The sequence below is a fragment of the Equus asinus genome, chromosome 5, assembly GCF_041296235.1.
Source record: "Equus asinus isolate D_3611 breed Donkey chromosome 5, EquAss-T2T_v2, whole genome shotgun sequence".
Taxonomy (NCBI): domain Eukaryota; kingdom Metazoa; phylum Chordata; class Mammalia; order Perissodactyla; family Equidae; genus Equus; species Equus asinus.
Window position 1 is genome coordinate 15,605,882 of NC_091794.1, and position 19,344 is coordinate 15,625,225.

General features: G+C 36.7%; 1 protein-coding gene across 9 annotated transcripts in view; it reads right to left on the reverse strand.

The window, feature by feature from the left end:
- The window catches only part of SPICE1 (spindle and centriole associated protein 1), a 50,460-nt gene that overhangs the window by 16,984 nt on the left and 14,132 nt on the right, over positions 1–19,344 (reverse strand). For 4 of the 9 annotated variants that reach the window (XM_014838631.3, XM_014838632.3, XM_070508845.1 and 1 more), the window contains exons 4-11: positions 17,497–17,640; positions 12,665–12,767; positions 11,766–11,872; positions 10,302–10,414; positions 4,247–4,389; positions 3,904–4,041; positions 3,286–3,551; positions 1,494–1,625 (exon numbers count right to left, since the gene is read on the reverse strand). In XM_014838631.3, coding sequence (XP_014694117.3) covers positions 1,494–1,625; positions 3,286–3,551; positions 3,904–4,041; positions 4,247–4,389; positions 10,302–10,414; positions 11,766–11,872; positions 12,665–12,767; positions 17,497–17,640 — 1,146 coding nt within the window. The remainder of the gene's footprint in view (positions 1–1,493; positions 1,626–3,285; positions 3,552–3,903; positions 4,042–4,246; positions 4,390–10,301; positions 10,415–11,765; positions 11,873–12,664; positions 12,768–17,496; positions 17,641–19,344) is intronic. The other 5 variants (XM_044771577.2, XM_070508847.1, XM_044771578.2 and 2 more) reach the window with 3 other exon arrangements.

Sequence of the window (19,344 nt, forward strand, 5' to 3'; positions counted from 1 at the left end):
TCTTTATAGTACATATCACCATCACCATCTAACTTCCGTATACTTCACCTTTTTTTTAAATGATTTATTTAGAATATAAGGTCCATGAAGACAAAGATTTCTTTTTTGTTCACTACTGTATTTCCAGGCCCACAGTAGGGGCGCAATAAAGATTTGGTGAACAAATAACTACATTTCAAACTGCCCATTTTCCCAGGAGAATTGAAAACATATGTTCACGCAAATACTTGTACATGAATGTTCATAACAGCATTATTCATTCATAATACACAAAAAATGGAAACAACTCAAATGTCCATCAACTGATGAATGGATAAGCAAAATGTGATATATCCACATTACAGAATATTATTGGATAATAAAGAGGAATGAGTACTGATACACCATGGACGAACCTTGAAACATTATGCTAAGTGAAAGAAGTCAGACACAAAAGACCACATATTGCATGATTTCATTTATATGAAGTATCCAGATTAGGCAAATCTATAAAAATATAAAGTAGGATTGTGGTTGCCAGGGGCTGGGGGGAGGAGAGAATGGAGAGTGACTGCTGACGAGTATGGGGCTCTGCTTTGGAGTGGTGAAAATGTTCTGGAATTAGACAATAGTTGGAGCACAACTCTGTGAATATACTAAAATACGCTGGATTGTACACTTTAAAAGAATGAGTTAAATGGTATGTGAACTATACGTATAAATAAAAAAATTGCATGTCTTACATCTAATGTCCATTGACACAAACACAACTGTCTACTAACTATTGCTTTTCTAGTCTCTTTTGGCTGATAAATAAAAGTAACAATAACCACCATTCGAGAACAAGAAGATGAATAAAACCATCTTTGCCCTCAAGCAGCTCACAGTCTAGGAGGCAGGTGCACACGTACGGATAACACAACTTGGTAAACGCAATGAGAGCAACATCCAGAGGGTGTCACAAGTGCACAAAGGCAGAATATTTAATGCAGCACAGAGGCAGGAAGGTTTTCTAGAAGAAATACTGTATAAGTCTTAAAAAAAGAAAAGAGGAGCACCTAGCCCGACAAGTGGCAGAGGACTTATAACTATGAAGATACCATAAACAACTTTAAATGGCAAAATGGCACAGGATTACAGGAGGCTTCCTCAAAGGGTATCCTCTGCTGCTTTGAAATTAAAAGTAGCTATCCAGCACTCATGTCACATTTTGGATAAACTGCTAAAGTATTGGTAGCTATCATTTAAATGTAGATTCTGTCTTCCCCACTCAATAGCATGTCCCTTAAAGATAGTAAGTAGACTTATTCCATACACTACTCATGTTCAAGTCTCAGCTACAGTACCTCCAATATAATAAATGTTCAATAAACATTACCATTGATGATAATAAAGAAGTGACAAGTCATCACATCAGCACAACTAAACCAAAGGCAACTAGAAGAGAATCTCATACAGTCTTACAGATGATTTATACCACTAAACACAGAAACGTCTGGGATCTCTTGAAGTACCTGGGTAGCAGTATTTTCTTCTCTAAGAAGAAGAATTTCAGCTGTCAGAGCATCAATGAGCTCTCGATGATCACCTAACACTTGTTCCAGTTGCTGCCTTGTCTCTACTTCTTTACGCAGTTGGAGCTCACTCTACAAAAACATATCAAATAAACCCCCATCAGTAGCATCATAGCTTGAAAACTAAACTCTTTACTCAAAGCTGTCGAAGAAGACAATACTTACAGGGTATATATGTGACGATAATGAGAATGAAATTTTTTTTTTTTGAGGAAGATTAGCCCTGAGCTAACATCTGCTGCCAATCCTCCTCTTTTTGCTGAGGAAGACTGGCCCTGAGCTAACATCCGTGCCCATCTTCCTCTACTTTATAGGTGGGACACCTGCCACAGCATGGCTTGCCAAGCGGTGCCATGTCTGCAACCGGGATCTGAACCAGCGAACCCCAGGCTGCCAAGGCAGAACGTGTGCACTTAACCACTGCGCCACTGGGCTGGCCCTGAAATATTTTTATTAAAAGATTTACAATTCATTAAAATGTAGTGCTTTATCTGCTTCCCTTCTTTAAACAGAAGATAATAAACAGAATGGTATACAGAATTAAATAACCACAATCTTCGTAGAAGAAAGTGCAGGGAAGAACATATACGTCTTGCTTGACTATATGTAGACCATCTCTAGAAGGATACACTGGTGTCTGGTAATGATAGTTGGCTGCAAGGAAACAAATAGGTTAAATGGAAATTAGAGCGGGAATTGTATTTTTCCTCATACACCGTTCTGTATCTTTGAATTTCGTACCACGTGAATGTATCAGCAATTCAAAACTTAAGTTTAAAAATAAAATTTAAAATAAATGATAACAGGTGTAAATGGGTCAGCTTTGTAAAGTGAGTGATTAACTAAAAAGAACCTGCTTGTAAGCCTGTGATACTTTCAGAGAGCCAGAGGTACACCCCTGGAGATTCCTGAATGTCAACACTTTCATAAGTCTGACAGTACAATAAATCTTTCATTAAAACGCAATTTAGGAAGCCAGTTCCAAAGAAACTGAAACACCTGAATTAACTTTTCAGTGGTAAATCAACGTTTTTTAATAACAGACTTTCCTTAAACATTTTTTGCCATATTTAACAAATTTCAATACAAAAATAAATAACCGTTTAAATAGATTTTTTTAAAGATGACATACAAAGTTAATTCTAATTCCACAGCATTCTGAGGTCTGAGTATTACTCACAAATGAATTAAAGAAACCATTCTTGCTTGTTTTATAAATTATTTTCACAACAACAAAATATCTCCCACTTCAGACACTGAAGTAAAGCCTGTCACCGGTCATACGGATCACATGAAGAATCTTCCTAACCTACGTCTACAGACTACAGGCATTCCACTCTCCAAACTGAACTAAAGTGGCAGGAGAAAGCAGAGAAAAGCAGTGGAATGACGACACATTTAGTAGTTCTAATTAATCTATAACTGCCCAACGGTAATATTATTAGTACATGATATAATTTTATTTATAGCAGATTTACCTAACTATATTTTACTAAAACTCATATTAAAATCCACATCACTTATCTGATGTTACCTGTATCAGGATGTAGAGGGAAATTAAGAGGATGAATCTTTACTCCAGATAATCTAAAACTGAGGTAGTTAAACAAAGCTATTCTAATTTGACTATGCTTTATTTGGAGGTTGCAATAAATTAAGTGTAGATGGAAAAAAGCCCACACATTTCCGCCAGCACTCTGAAGAGGAGACTCTAGGAACCCCATGCTCTCACCTCTTTAAGGTACCGAGTCAGGCGACAGAGGGAGCTCACCAGCGACAGGGTGAAGCCCGTGAGACCCTGACTGCTCTGCGGTCCCTTGACCTCGCGTCCTGTCCACCGCTCGTATTCTTCCACTTCGTGTTCCACGTCACGGATCAAGTGTTTGAGGACATCCAGGCTGGGGTTACTGCTATTTGGCAAGTCTGCAGAGGCTGTGTTGGCTGATAATATGTTTTTCTTCAGCTTGGAAGGAGCATGCAAATCTGGTTTTCTTTTTACTGACAATGACAGAAGTCATTCCATTTTAAGACCAGGAAAGATTATACCCGAAAATCCTTTGACTGTTGTTCACAATTTCTAAAAGGTTTTACAGAAGTTATCACCATTTTCTCATAAATATCTACACAGCTTAAACCAGGTTTATATTATCTGTAATGAATGTAATAGAACCATCTTTCTACTGAGTTCCACGGGATAAAAGAAGGCATTTCTTGGCTACCATTCAACAAACTCTAACTTAGTTGGATCCAACTGGATGAGTTTAAGGGAAAAGATATTTACTAAGAGACTAAGATAGCTGTATCAAGTTACATGTTTAATAACTCATCTTTGTAAATTAAGAGAATGAACCTTTATTAAATAGTTGTTTTTGCTTCCTTGAGTTCAGCACTTGTCCCACAACATAGCTTGAGTCTAGAGTTTCAGTAGATTCTTCAGGTTGAAGCCTGCTGTGGATTCTCTTGACAGCATTGGTAGCATTCAGAGCAGCTAAAAGGAAGAATATTTCCAAAAATATCTCAAGTGAACAAAAAAAAATTTTTAAGTATATCAATTGACAAGTTAATCAATGTTTTACTCAATTAGGCCAAGACAGTCAAAACTCAAATAACATTCCTTTAAAATTTACTGTGTTTAAGAAAGAACATAATAAAGCAAGCTACAACTCTGTGAGAAATAATACATGAGAACAAACCTTTTTGTTCCCCTGACGGAGGGGCAGGTGAAGGAGCTCTTGGAGGGGTTGTTATTTGTGATTGTGTTGCCATTTTCTGCTGCATTTCAGTCCATAGTTTATTAATTAATTCAGAATTATCTTCCTTTAGTTGGTGGAGAAATCTATTAATTATGAGACAACAAGCTATATTAGAATTAATAAGTGCTATCATTTAAACTTTTCAACTGCTTATATGTTTGATTGGGAGAAACTTTTAACAATTCATAATCAAAGGAAAAACATGTTTTGCTTTAACTTATAAGACAGACAGAGAGTTAAAGTGCCAAGTCTTTTTAGTGTTAGAAGGAACCATTCCATCTCCCTCCCACTTTCCCAGCCATGTTGGCTCCTAAAGCAGGTGTTCTGCCCTTTCTGAAGTTGTGTGGTATGGGCTCCATCTTCCCCCTTCTTTCTCTAGAGAAAGTACATGGATTGGTCCCTTCTGGTCTCTCTCTCCTACAATGGAGCCTATCCTCCGAGCACAGTCTCTGCTCATCGCTGAAGTAAAGTGACTGGAGCAGTCTCAGCCCAATGTGTGATGGGGACAGGGGAGAGGGAGCGAGAAGAGCTTCACTGTAGGGGTGGAAGAGCCTTTTGCTGTAATCATCTTTATCACTGATAAAGCTGATATTTTAATCTCCAAAGCTGTCTGATTCCTTTGTCTATTTCTCAATTGCCCTGAGACTTAAATGAGGTAGGGGGCCCAAAAAGTGAAAACAACCCAAATGTCCACCAGCTCATAAATGGATAAGTAAAATGTATAATACACATGGTACTATAAAATGACAAAGCTGACTTCAAAAATATCAATCATATCAATAAATATTAAAAGCTGACTTTACCAATTAAAAGAAAAAGATCTTCAAATTGGTTAACAAGGCAAGACCCAATTCTATGTTGAATACAAGAGATACATCTAGAACAAAATAATTAACAAAGGCTCTAAACAAAAGGATGAGCAAAGATGAAAGAGGCAATTAGAAACAAGAAGAAAGCAGAGGTTTCATCACTGATATCAAACAAAGTAGAACTGGGGCTAAAAGGCATCAAATGTGACAGACACTTTTAACGCTAAAAGCCATAATTCACAATGAAGATAGAACACTTATGGACATCCAGGTACCAGAATATACAACAGTCACCTTCATAAGGATGGAGGTATTTGACTCCAAATAGAATTAAATACACTGAAACATCAAATGCAAAGAAAAATAGATAGAAACACACCAATAGTAAAATAACACACTACTCTCAATATAACATAGGGGCAAAAATAAGTAAGGCTATGGAAGAAGTAAACAATAATCAATGTGGTAGATCTTATGGATATATGCATAGAACTTTATACCTTATAAATAGAGAATATACCTTCTTCTCAAGCACACATGGAACATTCACAAAAATCTGATCGTATAATAGGCCACAAAGAAAACATTAAGTTCCACAAGTAGAAATATCGCACCACAAGTAGAAATATTGCAAATCACACTCTGAAGGCAATGTAATAAAACTAGAAATAACAAAACAAAAAACAAAGATGCTCTTCTATCTGAAAACTTAAAAAAAACCTTTCTATTAAATAATTCTTAGATAAAAGAGAAAATATAAACTGAAATTACCTAATTTCTAAAATAACAAAACATTACATATCGAAATGTACAGTGCATATTTAAAGCAGTGATTAGAGGGAAACTGAAAACCTTAAACATGTTTATCAATTAAAAATGAAAGAACGAAAATAAATGTACTAAATTCCCAAACTCAAAAAGCTAGAAAAAATAAAGTAAACCAAAAGAAAGCACAAGAAAGGAAATATAGATAAAAACAAAAATTCACGAGTGGGGGCCAGCCCCATGGCCAAGTGGTTAAGTTCGTACACTCCACTTCAGCAGCCCAGGGTTTCACCAGTTCGGACCCTGGGTGTGGACATGGCACTGCTCATCAAGCCATGCTGAGGCAGCACCCCACATAGCACAACCAGAAGGACCTACAACTAGAATATACAACTATGTACTGGGGGGCTTTGGGGAGAAGAAGAAGAAAAAAAAGAAGACTGGCAATAGATGTTAGCTCAGGTGCCAATCTTTAAAAAAAAAAATCAATGAGGAAGAAATCAGAAAAATAATAGCTCTAATTAATAAGTCAAAATTCAGGTTCTTTGAAAATTTAACAAAATACACAAACCACTAACCAACCTAATTTTAAAAAGGGGGCAGGACCAAAAGAGAAGACAAGGGGGAGATCAGCACTGAAACAGAAGACACTTTTTAGAAGTACAGAAATTATTCGCATACGTCTATGGAAATACACTGATAAATCTAGATGAAATGGATAATATAATTTACCAGTATAATACAATTTACCAAAATTGACCTGAATAGATATAAAAAGCTTAAATAATCCAAACTCCATAGAGGAAATAAAGTTATTACAGCACTTCCCCACAAAAGAGCACCAGGCTCAGTTTCACAGGGGATTTCTACCAAACCTTCAAGGACCATACGGTCCCAATACCATATAAATTGTTCCAGGACTTAAACAATTAGGAAACCTTCCAGATGCTTCTTACGAAATCAAGTATAACACTGTTACCTCAATCTGATATTTTATAGTAAAAAATTTATAGACAATATCACTTATAAATATTAATGCAAGAATACTAAATAAAATATTAACAAACAACATTCAACACCACAATAATGAAAATAATACGCCACGGCCAGGTGGCATTTATTTCAAGAATGAAAGAACAGTTCAATATTAAGAAGTCCATAATATAATACACCATATTAATACATCTAAGCAGGAAACTTATATGATTATCTCTATAGAATCTGAAAAAGTCTTTGACAAAATTCAGTTTTAATTTCTGGTTTAAAAAAACCCTCAAGAAAATAGGATTTGATAGGTATTTCCTTAGCATTATTAAAAAAAACAAACAAACCCTCAGTACTGAAGCCAGCACCTTACTTAAGAGGAAACAATAGAGTCATTTTCACAGATAAGGAAAAACACAAGGATGCTGACTATTTCCACTATTATTTAACACTGTCTTATAGTTACTGCTATATACAAAAGAAACCAACCAGACTTAGAAAACAAATAAAACTATGTCTATTTGCAGAAGACATGAGAGAATATCTGGAAAACCCTAGAAAGTCAATGCTAAAACTAACTCAACCAAGATTCAATAAGGTAGCAGGATACCGATAACACACTGAAATCATTAGCCTTCACAAACACTAGTCAGAAAGTGTAACAGAAGAGAAAACCCCATATAAAAGAGTAACATAAAAACAAAAAGACTTAGGAATAAATTTAACAAGAAATGACCAAAACCTATATGAGAAAAACATTCTTCAAAAACGGAAAAGTAGACTTCAACAAATGGAAAAACATACTTTGTTCTTAGATAGTAAAACAACATAATAGACATCAGTTCTCTCTAGTTAATTTATTAATGTAACAAAAATACTAATAAGCTTTTCCTTGAAGCTAGATAAGTTGATACTAAAGTTCATATGGAAATTAAACATGTAAGAATCATTAAGAAAACTGAAGAAAAAAAGGCTATGAAAGAAGTCTATTAAAACACTATAAACTCCCTCTAATTAAAGCAGTGTTGTGCTGGAGCATGACTGGAGAAACAAAGCCAGCAGACTAGAATAGAAAGTCCAGAAACAGATCAAAGTACACATGGTAATTTATGCACACAGGTAGCATCTCAAGTCAGTGGGCAAGGACAGTCTTTTTAATAAATGCTTTTGGGGCAACTGGATTGCCATTTAGGAAAAGATAAAAATTGGATCCATAGCTCATACTATATACCGAAATAAACTCTAAGTGGATCAGAGAACTAAATATAAAAAATAAAAGCACACGAGTATTAGAAGAAAACATGAGTGAACTCCTCTAAAATCAGTTTTAGGAAAGAATTTCAGAGTATGACTCAAGATCTAAAAGAACAAAATTCTAAAAGAAAAAAGAATGATAAATTCAAACTGTATATACGTTTTTTAAATCTTTCACTTGGTAGGGAAAAGAAAAAAGCCACAGCAAATTGAAAAGACAACAAACTGGGAGAAAATATAACATATTACACAGATAAAAGGCTAATATCTTTAATATGTAAAGAACACTCACAAATTAAGAGAAAAAGAACAAAACTCTAAAAGAAAAGCAGATAAAAGACATGAACAGACAATTCATTGTAATGTCCCTTAAATATATGAAAAGATTTGCATATGAAAAGATTTTCACTCAGAAGAGAAATGCAAAGTAAAACTATACTGAGATAGCATTTCTCACGAATGAAATCAACAAAAATGAAAAAGTCTGACAACACACTCTGGTGTAGGCACTCTTGTATATTTCCAATGGGACTGGAAAATACTACAACCCCCATAAAGCAGACTTCATCAATTTTTAACAAAATTACATAGTATTTACCTTTTAACTCAAAAATCCTACTTCTGGCAATTTACTCCAAGTATGGACCTCCAATAATATAAAAACACATATGCACAAGTTATTCACTACAGAATTCTTGTAATTGAAAAACACTGGAAAGAACTTGAATGCTCCTATAGATGGTGTTGGGAAAACTGGATAAAAAGGTGCAAAAGAATGAAATTGGATCCCTATATTACACCATTCACAAAAATTAACTCAAAACGGATTAAAGACTTAAACATAAGAGCTGAAATGTAAAACTCCTAGAAGAAAATATAGGGGGAAAAAAGTCCCTTGGCATTGGTCTTGGAAACAATTTTTTGGATCTGATGACCAAAGCACAAGCAACAAAAGCAAAAATAAAGTGAGACGACATCAAACCAAAAAGCTTCTGCACAGCAAAAGAAATGGTAAACAAAATGAAAAACCAACCTATGGAATGGGAGAAAATACCTGCAAATCATATATCAGATAATGGGTTAATACCTAAAATATATAAAGAACTGATACAACTCAATAGCAAAAAACAATCCAATAAAAAAATGGGCAGAGGAACTGAACATTTTTCCAAGGAAGACATACAAATAGCCAACAGGTACATGAAAAAAGTACTCAACACCACTAATCATGAGGGAAATGAAAATCAAAACCACAATGAGATACCACCTCACACCTGTTAGAATGACTGTCATCAAAAAGAGAAGAGATAAATGCTAACGAGGATGTGGAGAAAAGAGAATGCTTGTGCACTGTTGATGGGAACGTAAATTGGTGCAGCCACTTTGGAAAAAAGTGTGGAGGTTCCCGAAAAATTAAAAATATAACTACCATACAATGCAGCAATTTCACTTCTGGGTATTTATCCAAAGGAAATGAAAACAGGATCTCGAAGAGATATCTGCACTCCCATGTTCATGGCAGCATTACATAAGCACAATAGCTAAGATATGGAAACAACCCAAGTGTCTGTCAACAGATGAATGGATAAAGAAGATGTGATATATACATACAATGGAATATTAGTCAGCCATGAGAAAGAAGGAAATCCTGCCATTTGTACAAGGTGGATGAACCTTGAGAGAATTGTGATAAGTAAAATAAGTCAGGCAGTGAATATTAATACTGTGTAATATCACTAACATGTGAAAATCTAAAGAGTCAAACTCACAGAAACAGAGAGTAGATTGGTGGTCACCAGGGGCTAGGGGTGGGGAAATGGGGAGATGGTAAAACGGAAAAAATTTCTAGCTATAAGATGAATAACTTCATACTGTACTTCATGTATAACATGGTGATTATAGCTAATATTGTACTATATACTTGAAAGTTGCTGAGTGAGTAGATCTTAATTGTTCTCACCCCAAAAAAGAAATGGTAATTATGTGATGTGATGGAGGTACAGCTAACACTGTGGTGGTAATCATTTTGCAACATACAAGTGTATCAAATCAACATGTTGTACACATTAAACTTACACAATATTATATATCAATTATATCTCAATAAAGCTGGGGGAAAAAAAGAAAGAGAAATTCTTGGACAGAAGGGAAGCACTGTAGATATTTATGCCATATATACATACCTGTCTGTATTCATGTTAGACTGAGAGTCAACAGAGTTATCCAATTCATTCTCACTGTCTTCTGACTGGCTGTTAACAGTTCCTTCTTCTTCATTATCGACTTCATTAAGAGCCTTTCTCAAAACAGCAATAAAAGTAACAAGTGTATATAAACATTCATCCTTTCCTTCTTTTTTTCATAACAGAAGAGAGGTCCCTCCTTCGAAGCTAATCCCTCCACATGTGTTCTAGAACCCAAACCCTCTCTCCTCCACGAAGAGCCCCTTCTCTCTCCTCTATCTTCAACTTCTCTCTCTACTGGCTTCAGCTCATCCACATTTAAATGTGAGAGACTATGATTATCTGAAAGCTAACTTTTTAATAAGTGCCAAACCATAAGTGGTTTTCGGCTAGGAATGTGGCTAACGGGTTTTGGCTATTTAAAATATGTGTAACATTCTACTTAATTGCCTTTATAAGTAGAAAAGAGTACACATGTCATGTCTTTTATGATTCTGACTTTGTAATTCCCAGGATCATCCCTCTAACTGATGATCTTTGTTTCATAGAAGATACAAACAACTTAGCAAATTGCATTAAACAGGTACTGAGTCCTGGTCATTCCTAAAAAGTTGTATTTATTTTAGTATTAAATTCTTCATGGGCTTTTTAAAAATGTTTTCTATCTCAAAATTCTCAACATTTTGATTAATTAAGAGGTCCAATTGGGTTAGGATACAGCGAATTAATGTTTTACTACTATAATATAATTTTCCCACGTGACTGTCAATAAATTCCAAGTTTCCTGGGTAGCTACTTTTTCAACATACTAATACATTAGAAGGGACTAACACTTAATGAAGAACTATAATCTGGTATTATGCGAGGCACTTTGCATAACTTATCTCAGCTGATCCTCACAACAACTGTAGCAGGTATGTTCTATTTCTATTTAACAAAAAACAAAAAAACAAAAACACTCTGAACCAACTCAGAGCCCTTAAGAAATCAACTCACGATCAAACAGCTAGTAAGCAGCTGAACATGAACACAGATCCACCTGACTCCAAAGTGGGCAGTGCAGAGACTTCCTGCTGTTTCCAAACCGGCAGACAGCGGCACAGTCTTAGGGAGCCAGGGAGCCTGGACTGAATGCCATCTCTGATGCCAATAGCTATGTATGTAATCTTGAACAAGTCACTTAATTTCTCTGAGCCTCAGTTTTTTATCTGCTGAATGGGGATAATAATAGTGCCTACCTCCTAGGTAAACACTCAATAAACGTCAGCTATCGTCGTCCAGTCCTATCTCATTTAGTACAAACATTACTCACAGAAAATGCAATACGCTTGAGCGAGAACAATTCTAGCAGCCACGACTTGGTATTTGTTCATAGCTAAGCTTCTGGAACGTCTACCACAATGCCTGCATCAACTTAAACTTAATTTCAGCATGAGCGTCGTGGCTGTGAGCAGAGCACATTACCTGAGGCTCCACAACAGACTCACTGAGGATGGCCTGGGTGACAGGGTCTTGATTTACCACGATGGGACCTTGAGAGGAATCGGGAGCCACTGTTACATTAGGAAACGCTGCACAAGGAAGACAAGTAATGACGATTTTGTTTCATTTAACTAAATTGACTTCACAAGAACTATACACTGCCATAGGTTTGTATCATTATATGAAAATCCTAAATCATAATAATAGCAACTCACATACTGCTTACTATACCAGACACTGTGTTAAACGCGTTCACATAAATCATTTTACCCTCACAAAAGCCCATGAGCTTGTTACTATTAATATTTTACAGATCAGTAAACTGAAACTCAGAGATGGGAAGCAACTGGCCCAGAGTCACACTAATAAGAGGCCACCCCAGGTTCAAATCTTGAACGAAAAACTAATGATCTGTTTTTAGGGATTAAGATAAACAATGGATTATAACCACATTAAAGTGAACAACACTGTGTATCTGACAAGAGGCAAAGTTCCTTTTAGAGAGACTGAAGTTGTTTTAGGTTTCAAATTAAGCTTTACTCAAATTACATATAAACAGATACTTTAATTATATGATAATTTAATATTAATAAACTGAAAATTGTCATTTTAAATTATAATATCTTATACATTTCACCATAAAATATTTTAGTAAGTAATAACAATTTACCTTTCTTTAGCTAAGCAGTTTGTAATAGTTAATATTCTAAGTGAAAAGTAAATTATAATGAATCTATGCCTAACATTTGTATGCTATCTACTTTAGAATACTTGTAATATAAATAATAAGATGCCTGAAAAAAGATTTCAAATTCTTCCAAATAGCTAGCTGTGGGCTACGGTTAACAAAAAGAAGCTTTTGTTTGAATTGAATATTTTACCTGTGCGCCTACGAGGAAAATCAACAAACAGATCTTTTGCTGCAGCCATCAAATGATCAGATTTTTCCAATACATCCTGCATCTGGTATTGATCAGAAAGAATCTAGACACAGGTTAATGATAAATATTATTTTATTCAGAAAAAAATATAAATATTTATCAATTCACGAAGGAAAAGTCCAAAGACACAGAGCATAAAAATAACCATAGGCCACTACCTTCCTAAGAGCCTTCAGTGGCAATATCCTTAAGTACCAGTAGATGGAGCTATTACAATAATCAGTGGATTTCAAATACTTGGCTACAATCCAAACCAAGAAATAAGTGATTAAATTGTGACCCAGTATACACACAAATGTAAATGTAAACATATAACAAAATAAAAGTTTTACTTAATCTTACTCTTTGAGAACCACTCTATTTTCTTTTTAGTTTCTGTTCTCTTTTTTTTAAAAAAAGAAGATGGTTTCAACCCCCTAACTTGACTTCACAATCCATTAACAAGTTGTGATCCACAGTTTGAAAAACACTAATTAAAGAAAGGAATCTTTGAGCCATAGACTTAGAGGTGTTTCAATCACTAAAGTGACTTCATACTCCAGGAATGGGTCATGACCTATAACTTAAAAAAACATGATGCAAGACACAAGTTTTGGGGCATTAAACACAAAAGTGATGCTTCTGCATTTATAATCAAGTTGAGTTTTTATCCTGGAGAGATGAGAACTCAAAAAATACTATTACAGTAGGGCCTTTGATTATGCACTTTCAACTTAACTTTCACAATTACAAGCAAGGATGCACAGGCTGGCATAAAAGGTCAACTCAACCCATCACCACCAGATGGTGCTCTTAACTTGAAAGGAGTCTCGAAATTGGAAACTGCCCAGTTTCCAACAGACTCAAATCAATAAAACATCCGGGAACAAACGCTCTTCACCAGAACTTCTCTAGACCATGGAAATAAGTAGACAATATGACCTCAGTTATTGTTTTAGGACACTGAGAAAAATAACAAGAATCACATTCTGACTTTTTCCCTTCTTCCCCTGCTTTGGCCAAGCAGGTTGGCTGGCTCAGCTGGTGAGAATAAAGTCCTGAATTTGTTCTTTCCACAAACAGTAAGATTTGGAGTTGGAGAAGGCAAAAAGCACATTTGGAGGCAGAAGACTGGCATCTTTGGCCCAGTCAAGAGATACTAAGCAAAATCCGACCTCGTTAACCTTAGTTTCCTGAGGTGTAAATGAAGATAGGACCACCTCCCCAACCCCACGGGAGTGTTGTGGACACAACAAAAACCTGTGTACCACTCTAGAGGTATTTGAGAATGGCGTTACAGCTTAAATTATACCATCCCATGAACCAAATTTCTATCCCTGGTTAGCCACCTTGCACGTACATGCAATTGGAGCTTAGAAAAGAGAGTAAATGAAGTATTATAACCTACCACGTACTAAAAAATTTACATAGAGAATATTTCCTAATGGCAGGTTTAAGAGTTTACAATAAAAAAAGAAAAACCTGGAGCCGGCCCAGTGGTGCAGTGGTTAAGTGCACATGTTCCGCTTCAGCAGCCCGGGGTTTGCCAGTTAGGATCCTGGGTGCGGACATGGCACCGCTTGGCAAGCCATGCTGTGGTAGGTGTCCCACATATAAAGCAGAGGAAGATGGGCACCGATGTTAGCTCAGGGCCAGTCTTCCTCAGCAAAAAGAGGAAGATTGGCAGCAGATGCTAGCTCAGGGCTAATCTTCCTCAAAAACAAAAAAAAGAAAAACCATTGACCTCCTATCAAAATAAAGAGATATAATTGACAGAAGCAGATTATGGAGGAACAATTTTACCATATCAAGACCGGATATTAATTATAATGAGGTCTCCAGGAAAGCTGCTACCTTCTGCTGGTCTCTGTCCAGACTCCTCAGGACAGATGGTTTGAGTGGCCAGAGAAAAGTGCATTGGCTTTCCTTTGCTTTTCCTAGATTTCTTTATCACCTGTCTGATAAAACTCACCCTCTTGACAGGTAAACCAATCTCTGCATATCACTTCCCCAGGTGGGTCTGCAGAGCACAAAGCCAAACTTATGAGTAGCGGTACACATTTAGATTTTCAAAGGATCAGTCAAGTTCCCTCCAAAAACACGATTGGAAACTTCTCACTCTAGCACTTTTGTTCTCTGGTAATAAAAGCCAGATGGAATTGGGAAATTACAAAGAGACTCGGGAAGTTACTAAACTTTTGGAATTTACAAAATTTTTAACCAAAGCCTCCCTCTCCCTGATTTGGATTTGGACTCTTTTTGCTTTTCCCATGGCACAGGTGCATTACAGAGAAAATGCAATCTAAGATGATGCTGGCCAAAGAGCTTTCCTCTTAATTTACGTTATTTTAGGAGCCGTGCTCCTGGGGGATGGGTCCTGGGAGCTGTAACACATAACGATAATGCCTGGGTGGATATGCCCAAGCAGGCTTCTTCCTTTGGTACCATCACATCCCTTAACAGAGACGTTACAAATTAAGCAACATTGAAATAATAACTGCACATATCCTTTGACTCAGCAATTCCACTTTTAAGAATTTATCCTATGAGTATACGTGTACTCAAAAACATATTCAAGGATATTCATTACATTATTTACAGTGACAAAGCAGGAAAAAATCTCTGGGTGGCAGACACTGCTATTACCCACTGATATCCTTTCTTTCCATTTTCCCTTTAACAGCAGAACTCCCAAGTTTCAGCAAAGTACATAGCTAGATTGCCTAACCATCCTCACAGGTGAGAATAGTCAGGTGATGCATTTCTGGACAATGGCATATAAGCCAGAACTTCTGGGTGGTATGTAAAAGCAGTAGCACGCATTCTCTTTCCCACTTCATGCTGGCTGGGATATAGCTGAAGGGAGCTAGAACAGCCATTCTGTACTCAGAGATGGAGGCCCTGCAATGAAGGACCACAGAGCCCCCTAGCTCTGAACTGTTTCTTAAGAGAAGAATTGATTTGTTTTGTTTAAACCACTATAATTTGGGGCATTTTTTTTCCAGAAGCTTAAAAAATACTCTACTACATACCCTACATGTCCACTAATAAAGCACTGAATAAATAACTGGGGTACAACTATATACTACATGGCCACTAAAAAAGAAATAGTAGGTTTCTAAACAGCGACATGGAATAACCTCCAAGATGCAGTGTTAAATGGAAATATCTGAATCTCACTAACAGCAGAGGTTCCTAACCCTGGCAACATATTAAAATTATGTAAGAACTGTCTAAAAATACCTAAGTGGGGCTAAATCCCAGGTTCACTAAATCAGAATAGCCAGAATACAGATATGTCTGGGTCCATAGTTTTTTTTTTAAAGAACTTTTTACCTTTTTTTTTGGTGAGGAAGCTTAGCACTGAGCTAATATCTGTTGCCAATCTTCCTCTTTTCTTTTTCCTTTCTCCCCAAAGCCCCAGTACAAGTTGTAAGTCCTTCTAGTTCCTCTATGTGGGATGCCACCACAGCATGGCTACTGACAGACAAGTGTGTGTAGGTCCGCGCCTAGGACTCAAACCAGTGAAACCTTGGCTGCCAGAGTGGAGTGGGAGAACTTAACTACTAGGCCACGGGGCCGGGCCCCCGACATCGTTATTTTTTTAATGGAAGTTCTCAACCCTGAATGATTCTAATGTGCAGTCAGGGTTGAGAAACACTACACTAGAGCCTGAGGAAGCAGCACCACAGAAAGAAGGCAGAGAAACTTCACGCATCCTCTCTCACCACTCTTCTGTCAACCCCGACTTCCACCACATCTGTTTCTTGTATAAGAAATTCAGGACATGAACAGAAGCTACTCAGGAGGGGAAACAGAAGCCCAGAGTCACCTCAAAGGGGCTGCCTTGGGCCAGATCTGAGTTCTTAGCCCCTTCACTGAGAATTGTCACATAACATTTAAACATACATGACTTGGCCAAGATTACCAAAAGATACTTATCTGTAAAGGACCATTTTCTCTCCATCCACTGTTCTTCTCACAAGCTCATGTAAACATTTATTTGGGAGATATAATGCTCCCTGATGATATATAAGATCAAGACTTTGCATTTTGCTAAGAAGCCTAATGAATTCCTCAAAAGACAGAGTGTGATTGAAAGCTGCAGTGAAAGGTCACCCAGCCAGCCAAGGGCCACGAGCTTCAACACTGAACAGGAAGCAGCACTGCAGACAACACACATCTCTTCTACAATGATTTCAGCCCAAATAAAAGAAGGGTTTTTTGCTGCAGTTTCCTTTTATTTCCCATATTGTTTAATCCTACACACCTGATTACTTATCCAAACACCCTACATCTGGCAAAAGATTAAGCCAAAGACAAGCAGCTTACTAACTTACTTGTTGGACAAGTACACAACCTTTTTTTTTTCTGCAAAGTAATCTAACAGCACAGCTGTTGAACTGAGAAAAATAATTACAGCAGCTTATATATATATATGGCACTAATTATGTGTCAAGGACTGTGCTAGTCAGTTTATTCTATCACTGAAATCTTGTAACAATACAATCAGACAAGGAGTGTCATTCTCATTTAAAAGATGAGAAAATTCAAGCTGAGAAGTTAATAATTAGTTTAAGGTCACACAGCTAGTAAGCTGTAGAGCAGAAATGCAAACACCAAAGCAGACTCTAGTCGTTACTCCACTGCTTTCTTCGAAGTCCACGTGTAGATCACTGTATAAGGACGCAGTAACCACCAGAGCCTCTCCAATGTGAATCAGATTTGGGGGAAAAGAAAAAAACTATGTCTTTCTTCTCTTTCTAATTTCAGATAACGCAGTGTAGCATTACCTCCTTCATGAGAGACAGTCTCCGTTTCTCAAGATTAGAAACTTCTGGCTTCTGCTTCTTCCATTTTCTCCTCAAAGCTTTCTCTTGGAGTTCCCAGTGTACTAATGCTCTATTCTTCGATTTGTGTATTTCATGACGACGTATCTAAACAGAAGAAAAATATAAGAGAATGTGTCAGGAATAAAGAACTTGCTTATTCCAATAGTGGGACCACCTAACAAAGTTCACCTTTTTTATATTTTCTGGTTGAACGTATGTATTTTTATATATATTCATGGCCAAAATTTTCAGTCTTCTAAATTTTCAGAAATGATTTTTAAAAAAAGAAGTATCTAAAACTAGTAAACCTAGATAAAAGATAAAATGAAAAGAATATTAATTTCTACTTCCTTCATATAAGACTATCCAATAAACTAGTGTTTTTAAACTGCAGTTTAGGACACATTTAATGTGTAGTAAAATAAATTAGTGGATCAAAACCAATGGGTTTTTTTGGCTTTTTCTTAAGGTATGCTTTTTGGTGAGGAAGATTGGCCCTGAGGTAACATCTGTTACCAATCTTCTTTTTTTTTCTCCCCAAAGCCCCAGTACATAGTTGTACATCCTAGTTGTAAGTCCTTCTGATTCTTCTATGTGAGATGCTGCCTCAACGTGGCTTGATGAGCAGTGCGTAGGTCCGTGCCCAGGATCTGAACCGGTGGACCCCAGGCCGCCAAAGCGGAGCGTACAAACTTAACCACTATGCCACCAGGCCGGCCCCAAAACCAACGTTTTTTAAATAAATAGAACATAGAAGTGAAAATATTAAGAGTACATCGCACATAATGAAGTTAATAATTATTTTGTTAAACTTTTCAAGCACATATGTGTGTATACATGCAGTTATACACACACATACACACAGACGGATCACAATGTAAAAGGCACAAAACCCAGTGTGTCACCTTTGGCAAGACACACTCACTTCATGATACTGACATCACTACCAAGAACTAAGCCCTGCAACAGCTGCATATGGAAGTGGGTCCTTGGAGATGCAGAACTCCAGGGAGGTGTTCTTCCTGAAGCAGAAGCAGAGACACAAGGCACAGCTTAAGAGTTAGAGGGGAGGAGTTCACTGAGTGACTGAAGAATAACAGCAGACATTGGCTTCACACCAACTCCAGTACTCAGAACTAGGAAGATGAACAAAACCTGTAAGTCATCTGATGAAATGTACACTGAGTTTTTACCATGTAAGTAAAAAATCAGTCCATTAAGAGACTAAGAACCAAACAAGGATTCTGGTTCACAAAAAATAAATGAAGATGACATTTTTGAGATGATTGGGGAAATGTGAATATGGATTGGGAATTAGGTAATACCAAAAAATTACTATTACTTTCGTTAGGGGTGAGAATGGCATTGTGGTTATATAAGAAAATGTCTACATTTTTTAAAATGCAAACTGAATATGTAGGCACAAAATGACATGTTCTCCGGGATTTGCTTTAAAATGCTTTAGCAAAGAAGAAAAGGGTATGATAAATGAAACAACTATGGCAAAACTTTCCTAACTATTATATCTGGGTGAACAGTGTATGGGAGTTCTTTATACTTTTGTCTCTACTCTCAAGCAAATTTGAAATTGTCAACCTACAAAAACAGAAATCAGCTTGAGAGGCAAAGCATTTATCTGGGATCAAAGAATTGCAATTCAGGGAGCAAAGATTCAGGTAGAAACCCAAATAATGTCCCAATTACAGGAGAGGGGCTTAGGGTTTTTATGGGAAAAAGGGAGGATAAGGCGAGTTGTATTAGAGTTCACTGGCACTAGATGAGGTTAGGCTAGGTTTGTACTTCACAGAT